Source organism: Hippocampus comes, unplaced genomic scaffold (genome assembly GCF_001891065.2).
Source record: "Hippocampus comes isolate QL1 unplaced genomic scaffold, H_comes_QL1_v1.1 scaffold371, whole genome shotgun sequence".
Lineage (NCBI taxonomy): Eukaryota > Metazoa > Chordata > Actinopteri > Syngnathiformes > Syngnathidae > Hippocampus > Hippocampus comes.
Genome location: NW_017805065.1, coordinates 167289 through 181696, shown reverse-complemented (window position 1 = coordinate 181696; position 14408 = coordinate 167289). Strand labels below are relative to the sequence as shown.

General features: G+C 49.4%; 2 protein-coding genes across 2 annotated transcripts; both read left to right on the top strand.

The window, feature by feature from the left end:
- Positions 1 to 378: 378 nt before the first annotated feature.
- Positions 379 to 8745, top strand: capn9 (calpain 9). Its single transcript, XM_019864510.1, has 19 exons — positions 379 to 674; positions 1941 to 2010; positions 2871 to 2989; positions 3347 to 3480; positions 3595 to 3763; positions 4788 to 4957; positions 5238 to 5315; positions 5592 to 5752; positions 5840 to 5997; positions 6346 to 6554; positions 6799 to 6835; positions 6922 to 7002; positions 7084 to 7141; positions 7274 to 7338; positions 7441 to 7509; positions 7752 to 7830; positions 8041 to 8157; positions 8271 to 8329; positions 8468 to 8745. Exons 1-19 carry the CDS (start codon positions 480 to 482, stop codon positions 8492 to 8494), a joined length of 2055 nt encoding a protein of 684 aa, XP_019720069.1. The 5' UTR covers positions 379 to 479; the 3' UTR covers positions 8495 to 8745.
- An 818-nt stretch (positions 8746 to 9563) lies between these two features.
- ltv1 (LTV1 ribosome biogenesis factor) lies at positions 9564 to 14402 on the top strand. The gene is made up of 10 exons (XM_019864515.1): positions 9564 to 9756; positions 10322 to 10453; positions 10590 to 10811; positions 10989 to 11076; positions 11182 to 11311; positions 11396 to 11615; positions 12067 to 12194; positions 12305 to 12497; positions 13861 to 14061; positions 14281 to 14402. Exons 1-10 carry the CDS (start codon positions 9754 to 9756, stop codon positions 14392 to 14394), a joined length of 1431 nt encoding a protein of 476 aa, XP_019720074.1. The 5' UTR covers positions 9564 to 9753; the 3' UTR covers positions 14395 to 14402.
- Positions 14403 to 14408: the final 6 nt, after the last annotated feature.

Below are 14408 nucleotides of genomic sequence, written 5' to 3'. Positions count from 1 at the left end.
AAATACAAAATACTCATGACAACTAACTGAATAAAAAAAAACTATGATGCAGCTCTTTTGATGCTGATTGACATCACATGGCTGAGCGACGCCGGTCCGATTCCGAGGGGGGTCGGTCGGGTTTGTCGTCCGGGCTGTCGGCAACATTTTTTTTCGTGATTTTTTTTTTTTTGTACCGCATTTTTCCAATGAAATGAGTGACAACAAAATAGTAATGACAGGAAGCGGCCGCGATTGCCACCGAACCAGCAAGTTCCTGTCGTCGAGTGTTGTTGACACTTCCCCTCTTTGTGCTCTTTGGCCCTCCACATTCCAGAGCGCAGAATGCGGCGGGGCGAGGCCCGAGAGACCAAACCCGTTTGCCGGGAGGGCGTGGAGGGGGCGACCCGAGAACGTCGCGCGGCGCAGGTGACAAACGGCCCCGCCGCCGCCGCCGCTGCCGCCTCACTCCCCCGCCGTCTCGTCCAGCCGCCAGCATCATGCCCCTCCGGTCCGCCCCGGCGGGGGGCCGCGACGCCATCGACACGCAGATGGACGGCCGCTCCTTCGGCCAGCTGCGTCAGGAATGCCTGCAGAGGCGCGTCCTGTTCGAGGACCCCGACTTCCCCGCCGAGGACTCGTCGCTCTTCTTCAGCCAGGCCGTTCCCGTCCGGCTGGAGTGGAAGAGGCCCCCGGTATGTAGTCGCGCGTTTTCCGCCCCCGCCGGCACTATGGCACATCGAAGACGGTCTTACCTCGGGTATGTGCGCGCTAAATGTCACGTCAAAGAGAATGCCAGATGAACAATCAAAGACACAACGCTTGCATGTGTACGTACCATATTGGCCCGAATGTAAGACGGCCCTGATTATAAGACGAGCCCCTCTTTTTCAAGACTCAAGTTTGAAAAAAAGACTTTTGGAACACCAAAATTAATTTTTATACAGAAAATAATTATAGTACATCTGAAACAAATGATTATAACAATATATTTGAGAGAAAAAGCATCTTGAAGTTTACACCGTAACTTCTCCTCAGCTGCCGGTTAACCTGGCCAATCTTCGACCCACTTTTCTCCAGATTTGTCGCTGACGTTTCTCCATTTTCTGTTGTCTCTTCCGTTATTCTCTTTTCTTTATTACTGCTATTTTTTTAATTTTTCTTCTTCGTGCGACCGCTATTTTTCTTTTTATTTTTCGTGACGGGGGTTCACTTTGGCCTGGGGGAGTCAAGTTCAGCATTCGCTTCGATGATATTTGGCGCCATCTAGCGTCGTGAATGTGTATGATGTCTAGACCCCGAATATAAGACGACCCTCACTTTTTTTTTCACGTCTTATTTCAATGCAAAAAAAAAAAAACGTCTTATATTCGGGCCAATACAGTATCGTGTGTCGGGTGACCCATTTGTGTTGCTTTGCTCGTGTCAAAACGAGACGTCAAAATAGAACTGTCGCATGGATGTGTCTGCCGCTTTTCGTTTCTGCGTGTTTGTGCGCGGAGGGATTTGCTCCACCGGCATTTTGATCCATGCGTCCGGCTGAGGGTGTGTGTGTGTGTGCGTGTGTCCGTGTGCGTTGTTTGTCATGTGACCTATCAAAGACACGGCACATGCGTGCGTGCGCGCGCGTCTTTTTGCGACAGGACCTGTCAAGTGTTGCGCAATTTTTTTTTTTGCTTGGCAAAGGAGAGGCGCGGAGCTTCTTCCGAGTGCTCCGATTGGCTCGGGGCCGTGTTCCGCCATCCGCCGACTTACTACGCGCTGTGCGCGCGCACACACCCCACCTAGAAATGTGTAGTCTGTGTGTGTTTTTGGATTGATAAGCTCGGAATGTGAACATACCTGCCCTTCGCTGACACGTCACTGAACCTGTTCTCGTCATTCTCCTCCTCATTCCCCTCATTCTTTTGTCGTCGTCGTCCTCCTCACCCCCCACCCCATCCCCCATTTTGTCTCCTCAGGAGCTGTGCGCCAACCCCAAGTTCATCGTGGGCGACGCCACCCGGACGGACATCTGCCAGGGACAGCTGGGTACGTACATAGCCACCAGTGTTGCGGCTCAAGTACTCCGGACAGGTACTTAGGTCAAGAAATCCCAAAACAACTCCGGAGGCATGTGGGGGAAAAATGTAGCACCTTAAATTTGAAACTTCTCGCACGCAACAAATGCGCCATGTAGAGCAGGAGTGTCAAACTCATTTTTTGTCACGGGCCACGTTATAATTACCGTTTCCCTTGTAGGACCACGATGACTGAAACCATCGAAAGAAGTCGAGAGTAACGTTTCCTTCAACTCTTGTTTCAGTAACTGTAACGAGGGGGGTTTGGTCACAAGAAAATGCTTACAATATGTCACTGATTTATGACGGATGAAAATTGGACATTTTGGTCCGCATTTTGAACAAGTATCATGGAAGTTGACGTCTTTGATTTGCTTTTGCGGGCCACTTAAAATGATATGGCGGGGCCACATCTGGCCCCCGGGCCTTGAGTTTGACACATGTGATGTCGAGTATCAGTCAAAACTAAAATGACTCCAAAATCTGATTCAAAAACATCAAGCGGAGCATCTACCGCAACTGAAACGGATGAAAACAACCAAACGTTTGCTCAAAACTCGTTCAAACAAACTGAAATTTAAAAAAAAGAAAAAAAAAAGGTCAAAACGGGACAAAAAAAAAATACCGTGGAAAAAAAGTAGATATAAATAACGTATATATTACACTCCGACTTAAACTCAAGCTACTGACAACTCCATTAAAAAACTGCCGGTCATTAAAACTCATTCAGTCCCAGCCAATTCTGGGCCAAGTCCGAAAAGACGTTTAAAAACGTCTTTGAGGAGTGAACGGGTTAACTCAACTTAAAACTGCGTGTGCGCTTCTCCACAGGCGACTGCTGGCTGCTCGCCGCCATCGCATCCTTGACTCTGAAGAAGGACGCTCTGGCCCGGGTGGTCCCCCACGACCAGGACTTTGATCAGCGCTACGCCGGCATCTTCCACTTCCAGGTTGACGCCCGTCCCATCGGCCGTCTGTGTATCCGTCGAGAAACATTTCTTCGATAAAACGACCGTTCGACGACGCCGCAAAACCAGCGAACGGCAAATTCAACAGGAAGTGCGAGAACTCGGGGGGAAAAAATAAATAAATATTCATAAAAATAAATATCGCCCACATCTGGCACGCCGCGTTGTTTGATTTGTCCCACAAAAGCGAACGATCGACTCCATTTTTCTTGCAATTGCAAATTGTCTCGGTGTTGACATTTGTCGAGTACGTTTTTCCTTTTTTTCGGAAGAGTTTTTCCCGCCTCCCTGCCCGCCGGGGGGGGGCACTCATCGAGCGGGCCCGTTTTTCCGTGTCAGTTTTGGCAGCACAACAAGTGGCTGGACGTGGTGGTGGACGACCGTCTGCCGTCGGTGCGCGGCCAGCTCATCTTGCTTCACTCGGCCTCCAACAACGAGTTCTGGAGCGCCCTGCTGGAGAAAGCCTACGCCAAGTAAGCGCCACGGCGGCTGCCCCAGCTGGTCTCCTCCACCAAAGCTACCATCTGCCGTGGTGAGGCTCCACCAAGCGAGCGAGTGAATAATTTGCCGCGTCCGTCCGTCCGCAGGCTGCACGGCAGCTACGAGTCTCTGAAGGGCGGCAGCACCATGGAGGCCATGGAGGACTTTACGGGCGGCGTGGGCGAGATGCACGACACCAAAAAATCCAACGCCAAACTCTTTGGCATCATGAAGAAGGCGCTGGACCGAGGATCCATGATGGGATGCTCCATCGACGTAAGCGTCTTTAACTCAATCAAACCCTTTGACGTCTAAAGAGCGTCAATTAACGCAATAGTCCCCCGCCTCCCCATGACGTCTAAAGGCGTCAATCACGTTTTTCATGGGGGGGGGGGGTGCAAGAGAGTCTGATGCAACTTCTCACTGAAGAAGCAGGCTTGACTGCAATGTGAAATAGTAAAAAAAAAAAAAAATGGCCACCAGGTGGCAGTGGTGTAAAAGTCCATTTGCACTCTGTTCATAGTTCAATAGTCTTACGTGCAAATAAATTATTTTGCCCTACAAACATTTTTTGTAATATTATTTTGGAGGAGGAACGCATTGTTGAGGTATTTGAGATGTCACAAAAGCAAAAAAATAGTGTCCAACTTGAAATGCACGCTTTGACAAAAAGCTCATTTTCTCTGGATTTCGGAAGAAAAATCGGCCTTTTCCAAAACAAAAAACTTTTGCTGCCATTTTCTCATGCTCATTGCCGACGAACGGAAAAAGATAGAAACACTTAAATAAATAAAGAAAGAAATTATGCTGACGAAGCCCAGCTCGGTCTGCCGATTGAACGGGAACGTGCAAAGACGAAATGAATACACTGGCAAGAAGCATTGGCGCAGGTTCTTTCTGGAGCTGGAGTCAAAGCTTTTAATTGTCACCGACGAGGCCGCACCCCTTGCTTGAAGGGACGCATCGACGGTGTATTTTTCCAAATCAGACAACCGCTTTTACTTTGAAAGGCATCGATCCTTTGAGACGATTTTCTGTCCCGTCACCGACGAGACCAAAGCAGACACGGAATCGTCATCGCTTGATTCCTTTTTCCGTCTCGCCGATTTGAACTCGCGTCCTGTTTTTGAAGAAAGGGATGGAAACGAGCATCCCGTCACCGACGATCGCCCAATGACCGGGAGGCTTTTTAAAAAAAAAAAGCGACGGACGTTTCGTCCGTCAGAGTGATCGGCGCGACTACAAACGAAAGACTAAAAGCCTGACGTGTTGACGATTCTCACACTTTTTGGGTTTGCAGATCAGCAGCTCGGCCGAGTCGGAGGCCAAGACCAGCAGCGGCCTGGTCAAAGGTCACGCCTACTCCATCACCGGCCTGCAGGAGGTCAATTGCCGAGGTCAAAGGGTCAAATTGGTGCGCGTGAGGAACCCCTGGGGTCAGGTGGAGTGGAACGGACCCTGGAGCGACGGGTAGGGCCGTCCGTCAATGGCGACCGCTCTTTATCTCACCTGACATTGGATGGCGACCACTCTTTTCATTTTTCCGCTCCATTTTTTTCATCGTCATTGACCAGTCTTGTTTTTGTTTGTTTTTATGTACGTGTCCTGTCATCGACTGATAAAAGTCCATTTTTCAGGGGGGGGGTGTAATAAATCCGCTCATGTTGGCCGGTGACCAGTCCGTTTTTGGGGTCGATACGGTGCTTTGTCACTGCCTGGCGACCGCTCCTTTTGTTGTTTTTGCCGGCAGTTCCCGCGAGTGGGACTACGTGGACCAAGCGGAGAAAAGGCGAATTCTGCAGCACGCCTCCGAAGACGGCGAATTCTGGTCAGTCTTTTTGACTCCGTTTGTTCTTCCCGAAACAACCGAAACGGGAGATTCCCAAATTGATAGTTTTGTGTGTGGGTGTGGGTGGGAGGGGGGTCCTATTTAAACCAATTATTTGGTGGTTTTATTTCATGAAATGATTCCCGTGTTTTTTTTTTTGTTTTTTTTTTTTAATTTGCGCGGAATGCGCATCGCCGTCAAACCCGGCGAAAAACGACCAAAGGTTTCCGAGTTGTCGGCTTGCGTTTCAAGAATCTCTCTTTTGCGTGCGCTCAGGATGACTTTTGAGGACTTTCGCTCCAACTTCGACAAGGTGGAGATCTGCAACATGACGCCGGACGCGCTGAGCGACGACACCAAGCGTCACTGGGAGGCGCAATTGTTCGAGGGCCAGTGGATCCGCGGCTCCACCGCCGGCGGCTGCAGAAACTTCATCGGTGAGACACTTGCTACTTGTTGGACTGGCTTCCGTGTGATTTTTTTTGGGGGGGGGCCTGAGCGTTTGTCGCGCGTCATTTGGGCAGACACCTTCTGGACCAACCCGCAGTTCAAGCTGGAGCTGGCGGACGCCGACGACGAGGACGACATGTGCAGCGTGGTCATCGCGCTGATGCAGAAGAACCGACGGCAGCTGAGGAAGGAGGGCATGGACCTGGAGACCATCGGATTTGCCGTCTACGAGGTCTATCGAATTTATTTTGTGATTTCCTCGCTTGATTTTCTGTTTTGATGAATTATTTTCCATTTTTTTCGGAGTTTCATCGTGAATTGACGTTTTTCCGAGGCGCTCGTGAACGCCTCTCGAGTCGAACGAACGGAAGGAGTGTCGCTCCATCTAGTGGATGCGTTGTAGATTGCGCCTTATAATCCAGTGCGACCAATATATGAAAAAAAATTGTGCGCCTTTTAGTGCGGAAAATACGGTCGTCTCCACCGGACGCAGTTGAAGACGAGCGATACGGCCGGCGCGTTTTTTTTTTTTTTGCCCGATCGTACGGCTTCTTGACCAGAGAGCGCCTTTGTCGCCCAGGCTCCCAACAGCGCCGAGCAGCAGGGCAAAGATTTCTTCCGCACGCACGCGTCCAAAGCTCGCAGCAAGACCTACATCAACCTGCGCGAGGTGTCGGAGCGCTTCACGCTGCCGCCCGGCCGCTACCTGCTGGTGCCCACCACCTTCCAGCCGCACCGCGAGGCCGACTTCCTGGTGCGCATCTTCTCCGAGAAGAAGGTGGCCGCCCTGTGAGTGTGTCGTTCGTGGAGCCGACAAATTGGACGATTGCTTCGGAGTTGCCGTCGCCAAATGAGCAAATGCAAAAAAAAAAAAAGTCAAGCGAGATGGAAAATGCTTTTGCCAAATCATTCCGCAATCATGATCGGATGAACCCTTTTTTTTTTTTTTTTTTTTGTTTTGAATCCCCTGACTCATCTGAATCCGAATCTGTATCGAAACCGAATGTGACCGTTTGTTTGCGTTTGTCATCAGGGAGATGGGCAGCGACGTGGACGCGGACCTGCCTGAGGTGAGCGCACCTTCCCGGGGGGGCGTCAATCACCCGGCGCCGGCTAGGTCCTGCCGTGTTTGATCGGTTCTCTCCCCCCCCCGCAGCCGCCCCCGCCCAGCGCCCCCGAGGACGAGACGGACGAGGAGAAAGGCCTGAGGAGACTCTTCGACCAGCTAGCCGGATCGGTGAGTCTCCCGGTACCGGCGCCTGCGTCGGCCGTCTCAAAGTTGGCCCAAAAACGTCTTTTTTTTTTTTTTGGCGTGCAGGACCGGGCCATCTCCGTCAGGGAACTGCAGCAGCTGCTCAACGGCGTCCTCAGCAGCCGTACGTCCACACGTCGGCCCGGCGCGCGTGCGCTAGCCCGGTTAGCCGCTGGCGGGCTCGCAAATTTGTCCGCGGGTTTCAATTTCGTTTTGGGCGAGTACGAGCGTCGCCGAGCTGTGTTTCCGTCCTCAGGAAAGGAGATCCAGTTTGACGGGCTGAGCCTCCACACGTGCCACAGCATCATGAACCTGATGGACGTATCCTTCCCTTTTCTTTCTTTTTTTTTTTTGGCGGCCCGATCGAGTGAGTCGGACGCAGGCGTTGCCCGGTTGCTCCTTTCCTTTAACTCAGAACGGCAGGCGGACAACACGGGCAAGATGGAGTTCCAGGAGTTCAAGGTCTTCTGGGAGAAGATGAAGAAGTGGATCGTACGTGAGAGCCCGGCCGACGGCCGCCGGCAGCCGCGTGACGGGAGGTGTTGACCTTGTCCGCTTCTTCTTCTCTTTGTACTTTTTGGCGCCGCCTCTTTCTTCTGGTTCTCCTTCTCGCTCTTTCCGGTCCTGCTTCTGGTTCTCTTTCTTCCGGTTCTTCTTCTGCCTCTCGCGCTTTCGGCTCCGGTGCCTCCTTTTTGGTTCTTTTCTTCTTCTTCTTCTTCTGCGTGGTTTTGCAGATGCTCTTCCTCTCTTTTGACACGGACCGCTCGGGCAAGATGTCCTCCTACGAGCTCCGCAGTGCCCTCAAAGCCGCAGGTGAGACCCCGGCTCACCCGCACCCTTGCAAGAATGCGCTTTCTTCACAGCTGTGTTTCGAACGTAAATGTATCAATACGGTATGTTTGGACTAGCGCTGGCGCGGACGTTTTTTTTTTTTTTTTTTTTGGTCAAAAGATTTGAGAGGTTTAGTTCCACCGCCTCTTATCTTCAGTCGTCCAATGGCCGTTGTGTGTGCGCGTCGTGCAGGCATGCAGCTGAATAATCAGTTGCTGCAGCTCCTCGGCCTTCGGTTTGCCGATGAGAAGTACGGCATCGACTTTGATGACTATCTCACCTGCATCGTCCGCCTGGAGAACATGTTCCGTACGTCCCGCAGCCGCAAGCATCATCACGCTGTGAGCGGAATGACGGGCAACCATTCATTGTTTTTGCTTCCCCCCCCCCTCCCCCCCCCCCCCGCCGCCCCCTTTCTTCAGGAGTTTTCCAGGCTATGGATGATCACAAAAAGGGCCGGATTCGAATGAACATGTTGCAGGTAAGCTCGCGCAAACCTTCACCCCATTGTTGCGGATTTTCACTCTTTCACGGGTGGGTCTGGAATGTATCGAGGTTTCGATTTGTTTGGCTCCTCTTGTTTTTTTCATTCGACTTGCTCTTTGCTTCCCTCTGTCAGTTCCTGGTCTTGTCCATGAACGTGTGAGAAGACGCCGTGAGCAAAGCCAGCAGAAGAACAAACGTCCCCTTTCTCGTCCAAGTCGGACATATTAAATACACGTTCCTTCTTTTTGTGTTGTAAGCCGCCTTCTGGTCTGTCCGCTGATGGTGCAGAAATGGCGCAAATAATGTGAGATGTTGGTTGGAGGGCTAAAAATTGCGATTGATTGGTACTTTTTGATTTCCTTTCTGTCACCACAATGAACCAATAAATTGTGAATAAAGCTGTGAAACGTTTGTTTTTTTGTGGCTTGTCTTTTTTTTTTAACCGTTCCAAGTGCTACACGTCGATATTTTTTAATCACTCATACTAAACAAAATCATCGAAATATATGATGACAATAGTCAGTGAAGCCAAAGTGAAGCTCTGTCAGGTCCACGTGGGTCTTGTCGATTCCAAGAGGGGGGGGCCACAAGATGGTGGAAAAGTACGGCAAGAAATCCCTCCATTTACAGAGTTCCTTGGCACTGGGATGCCACAAGTTATACTTTGGCCGTAGTGTTTTGGCCTGTGTGCACAGGCGGCGAGTGAGAGTTTTTCGGCAAATGAGAGCAACGACGGGTCAAATAAATTGGTGAATCTGCGCGTATGCATGGGAACTTTGCTCTGAAAGCCATACATTGCACAGATAATCCTCCAGGGGGCAGTAATCCATTCACCAAATTGTTTGCCGGTGATGCGAAATGGCCACAATGAAAGAAAGGAAAATGGCTCCAGTTTGAAAGAATTTGAATTTTGTGTGTCCCGTCTCAATAGAACCAAACCGTCAGACAAAAAAAATAGAACAATAATAACGGTTCCGACTCTTTTTCTTTTGGTCTCAGAACGTGGTTTTAAGTGGCTGTCAATAAAGTTGACGGGAAAAAAAAAATCCGGACCGTACCAATCCCGACATTATATAAAGACAGTCGAGAATTGAGCACACTTACGAGATGAATTTTCTTCGTCCCTCTTAATTTTTTGAAAACGTGTCATGATTTAGAGGATATCAACCCTATAATATCCGCATTATCGATATCGAACGCGAAGTTGAGTTTGTAAGCACCCCTTATGTTGGACGCGTAATGTTTCCGTCCGCTGGCGACGACAGCATGGCGGCGTTCGGACTCAACGTGATCCAACATCTTGGCCCAATGTTGTCTTTTTAACTCTTCATGACGTTAAATTTGAGAGGGAGCAAAATACTGCAGCGTCTGCTTTGACGACCTCAGCGTATAGCCCACCCCGAGAAAGGCAAGAAGGAAATGGTGGGCAAACACATTCGCACCAGTCTTTGCCAACTAGCTACCAAGCTAGCCTTGATGCTCGCTGGCGCTAACTGCTAATCAAGTTGCTTACTTTCTAGATCTTTCTTCGACAAAGTCTTATTGTTCGCAAGAGTGTCGTTTTTTTTTTTTTTCGTTGACGAATACAAGTGTTCACTTGTTCCAGGACATTGAACGAATCAGACGTTTTGAGGACTTATTTGGTTTAAAAGAATGTACCTCTGGCATAAAGAATTGTAAAGTGTCCTTGGGTGTCTTGAAAGGCGCTTATAAATCAAATGTATGATTATTATTATTGTTATTATATCAGCAACGATACTAATTGAATGGTCTGAGACTTGTAATAGGAAGTTAACCGGTCAGCCACCACTCACATAACGAATGAGCTTATTTGGAGATCATGTGGAGAAATGACTCTTATCTGTCATGAACAGTCTCAATTCCTGCCCCCCCCCCCCGCCCCCCCCTTTCAAGCCGAGTCAAAGCAGCACTATGAGATGTTTGACGAGCGAGCGGGACGCTCTTCTTGCGTGCGTTTTTCTGACAGCCTCACCGGAAGAAGAAGTCCTTCATTGAGAAGAAGAAGGCGTTGACCTTCCACCTGGTGCACAGGAGCCAAAGGGACCCCCTGGCGGCAGATGAGAAAGCGCCCCAGCACGTCCTGCTGCCCGCCGCCAAGGTGCGCCGATTTGCCGGGCTTTACCCTCAAAAGCCTTCCCATACAGTGACCCACCCCCCGCTGATGACAACGGCGTTCACTCGCCGCACAAGCCTTGTGTGGATAACGAACCCGGACGTTCGCGTCTTCGTGGCAGGCGGACGCGGAGAAGCGGCGGGAGGAGCAGAGGAATTTCGGCGTCTTCTTCGACGACGACTACGATTACCTGCAGCACCTGAAGGAAGCTTCCGGACGCACGGAGCTTCTGGCCGCCCGACCCTCGCCGCCGCGCCTTTGCGCTGATGATGATGATGATGATGATGATGATGATGCTCGGGATGGTGAGCACGACGCTGACCAGAAGGAGCGGTCACTACCCGTAAGTTCATCGACTGTCACCGCCTCCATGATCTCATGTCATCGGAATCTATATATCGGCAGTGTTGATGTCAGAGATATTTTAGACGGGAAGTGAGTCAAGTATGCGATTTCCGTCCCGCCGTTTGCTTTTCCGGTGTCGCGGTCCTCCGGTGACTCTTTGCGGCGTTCGTTGCAGGCGGCGAGCATCCGGCTGCCGTCGTCGGTGTTCGCCTCCGACTTCGAGGAGGACGTGGGCCTCCTCAACAAAGCCGCTCCCGTCTCAGGTGAGCTCCCCTCGTGGGGGCGGCGCCCTTGCCGCGAGCGCCTTGTTCTTTTGTGCTGTTCCATTTCAAAGAGTTAAGAAAATACCCGACTTGTGACTGTGTCAGGGCCGCGCCTGGACATGGACCCCGACATCGTGGCCGCCCTGGACGAGGACTTTGACTTTGACGACCCCGACAACGCGCTGGAGGACGACTTCATGGCCAAAGCCAACGCCGCCGGCCGCGCCCCCGTCCGGTGAGTCCCGACCGCCGCCCGTCGCTCTTTCGGTAAAGGTTGGACTCCAACCTATCGCACGTTGACGCGCCGCCCGCTCGACAGAGGAGACGAGGACGCGGACGGGGACTCGTGGGAGGACGCGGACGATGACGATGACGACGACGGCTCCGGCTCCGCCTTTTCGGACGAGGAGGGCGGCAGCGCTCGGGAGTTCCCGTTCGACGACGAGGAGACCGGGACTCGCTTCACCGACTACTCCATGACGTCGTCGGTGATGCGGAGGAACGAGCAGCTCACCCTGCTGGACGACCGCTTTGAGAAGGTGCGCGCGCCGCTTTGCCCTTTTTTGCCCGTTTTGTGATTTTAAGACGCAATTATTCTGACGATTATTTTTGCAATGAATCCGTTTTTTTTTTTTTTTTTTAAATTTATTTTTTATTTTTTTCTATTTCCCGAATCATTGTCCTGAAAATGCACAAACTGAGATCGTTGACGGTTCACGTCTGTAACGTGTTGGCCAAATTGTTGATTGATGCTTTTCAAAGTAAAAGCGTCGGCGTTTGCAAATAAAAGTAAGAGTCGGTGACTTTCAAGTTAGGGGCAAGACTCTCTTGATGAGATGTTCGTCCCGTCGTATTTATTTTTTCTACTTCAAAATGAGCAAGCGTTGTCCCTCTTTTCTCTCAAGTTTGTTTTGATGACAAAAAAAAAAAAAAAAACCTCACCCGGGGCCCCAAAAGAACGGCACATTGAGCGCAAATGCCCTGTTTTAGTTTTACGAGCAGTTTGACGAGGATGAAATCGGCGCCCTGGACAACGCCGAGCTGGAAGGCTACCTCGCTCCCGACAGCGCCCGCCTCGAGGAGGTCATCAAGGACTACTTCGCCCAGAAAGCCAAAGAGTGCGTGGGGCCGCTTCTTGCGTTGTTGTCGCAGCGGCGACGCCGGCGGTGGTGGTGGTGGTGGTGGTGGTGGTCCTCATCGCATGCTTCGTACGCCCTTTGCGCTTCAGGGCTCTGAGGCCCGACGACTTGGGCCCAAAACAACTTCCCGTCCTACAAGAGGAGAACGAGGATGACGACGACAACGAGGAGCAGGAGATGGAAATGTTGGTCGTCGGAGCTCCGGAGGAGAAGTGGGACTGTGAGAGCATCATCAGTGAGTACCACGTTGCACCTTTCACTGCGGGGAAGAAAGAAGAAGCAGCAGCACTTTTTTGTCCCATTAAAAAAATAATAATAATAACAATAATAAAAAGAAGCAGCAGCAGCACTTTTTTTGTCCCATTAAAAAAATAAAAATAATAAAATAAAAAGAAGCAGGGGAAAAAAAAAGCAGCAGCAACACTTTTGTCCCATTAAAAAAATAAAATAAAAAGAAGCAGCAAAAAAAAAGAAAAAGAAGCAGCAGCAGCACTTTTTTTTGTCCCATTCCAAAAAATAACAATAATAAAAAGAAGCAGCAGCAGCACTTTTTTGTCCCATTAAAAAAATAAAAATAATAAAATAAAAAGAAGCAGGGGAAAAAAAAAAGCAGCAGCAACACTTTTGTCCCATTAAAAAAATAAAATAAAAAGAAGCAGCAAAAAAAAAGAAAAAGAAGCAGCAGCAGCACTTTTTTTTGTCCCATTCCAAAAAATAACAATAATAAAAAGAAGCAGCAGCAGCACTTTTTTGTCCCATTAAAAAAATAAAAATAATAAAATAAAAAGAAGCAGGGGAAAAAAAAAAGCAGCAGCAACACTTTTGTCCCATTAAAAAAATAAAATAAAAAGAAGCAGCAAAAAAAAAGAAAAAGAAGCAGCAGCAGCACTTTTTTTTGTCCCATTCCAAAAAATAACAATAATAAAAAGAAGCAGCAGCAGCACTTTTTTGTCCCATTAAAAAAATAAAAATAATAAAATAAAAAGAAGCAGGGGGGAAAAAAAAAGCAGCAACAACACTTTTGTCCCATTAAAAAAATAAAATAAAAAGAAGCAGCAAAAAAAAAGAAAAAGAAGCAGCAAAAAAAAAGAAAAAGAAGCAGCAGCAGCACTTTTTTTTGTCCCATTCCAAAAAATAACAATAATAAAAAGAAGCAGCAGCAGCACTTTTTTGTCCCATTAAAAAAATAAAAATAATAAAATAAAAAGAAGCAGGGGGGAAAAAAAAAGCAGCAACAACACTTTTGTCCCATTAAAAAAATAAAATAAAAAGAAGCAGCAAAAAAAAAGAAAAAGAAGCAGCAAAAAAAAAGAAAAAGAAGCAGCAGCAGCACTTTTTTTTGTCCCATTCCAAAAAATAACAATAATAAAAAGAAGCAGCAGCAGCACTTTTTTGTCCCATTAAAAAAATAAAAATAATAAAATAAAAAGAAGCAGGGGGGAAAAAAAAAGCAGCAACAACACTTTTGTCCCATTAAAAAAATAAAATAAAAAGAAGCAGCAAAAAAAAAGAAAAAGAAGCAGCAAAAAAAAAGAAAAAGAAGCAGCAGCAGCACTTTTTTTTGTCCCATTCCAAAAAATAACAATAATAAAAAGAAGCAGCAGCAGCACTTTTTTGTCCCATTAAAACCCCCCACCCCCTCTAGGCGAAGCCCATCCGCGTGTCCGCCAGGACGGGCGTCCCCCTGGACGTCCTCCCCGCCAAAGGTCCCACCGCCAGGCGGCTGGAGCGAATGGGCGGGATCGACGGCGCCGACCTGCCGCGCGCCGCCGACCTGCCGCGCCGCAAAGACGAGAGCAAGGACCAGAGGAAGGCCCGCAAGAACGCCGTCAAGGAGGAGCGCAAGGTCCGCGCTCACCTGCCCGTCGAACACACTCACACCCCCCCCCACCCCAAAAAAAAACGTTTGTCTGTTGTAACGGGGGCACACCAAAATGTGTCCGGGACCCAAAAATTGAAGGGGAAATTGGCCATTTGGGTTGAAAAAGAGAAAAATATCGATACATTTTAAGGATCGCCCCCCCCCCGCATGCTCGCTAATAATCCCGACGTTTGCATTTTGCAGGAGCGACGCCTGGAGAAGAAGGCCAACAAGACGGCGTTCAAGGAGGAGAAGGCGCGCCAGGAGAAGCAGATGCTCAACCTCAGGAACAACGTTCCGGGCCTCAAACTCTCGTAGAGCACGCAAGACTC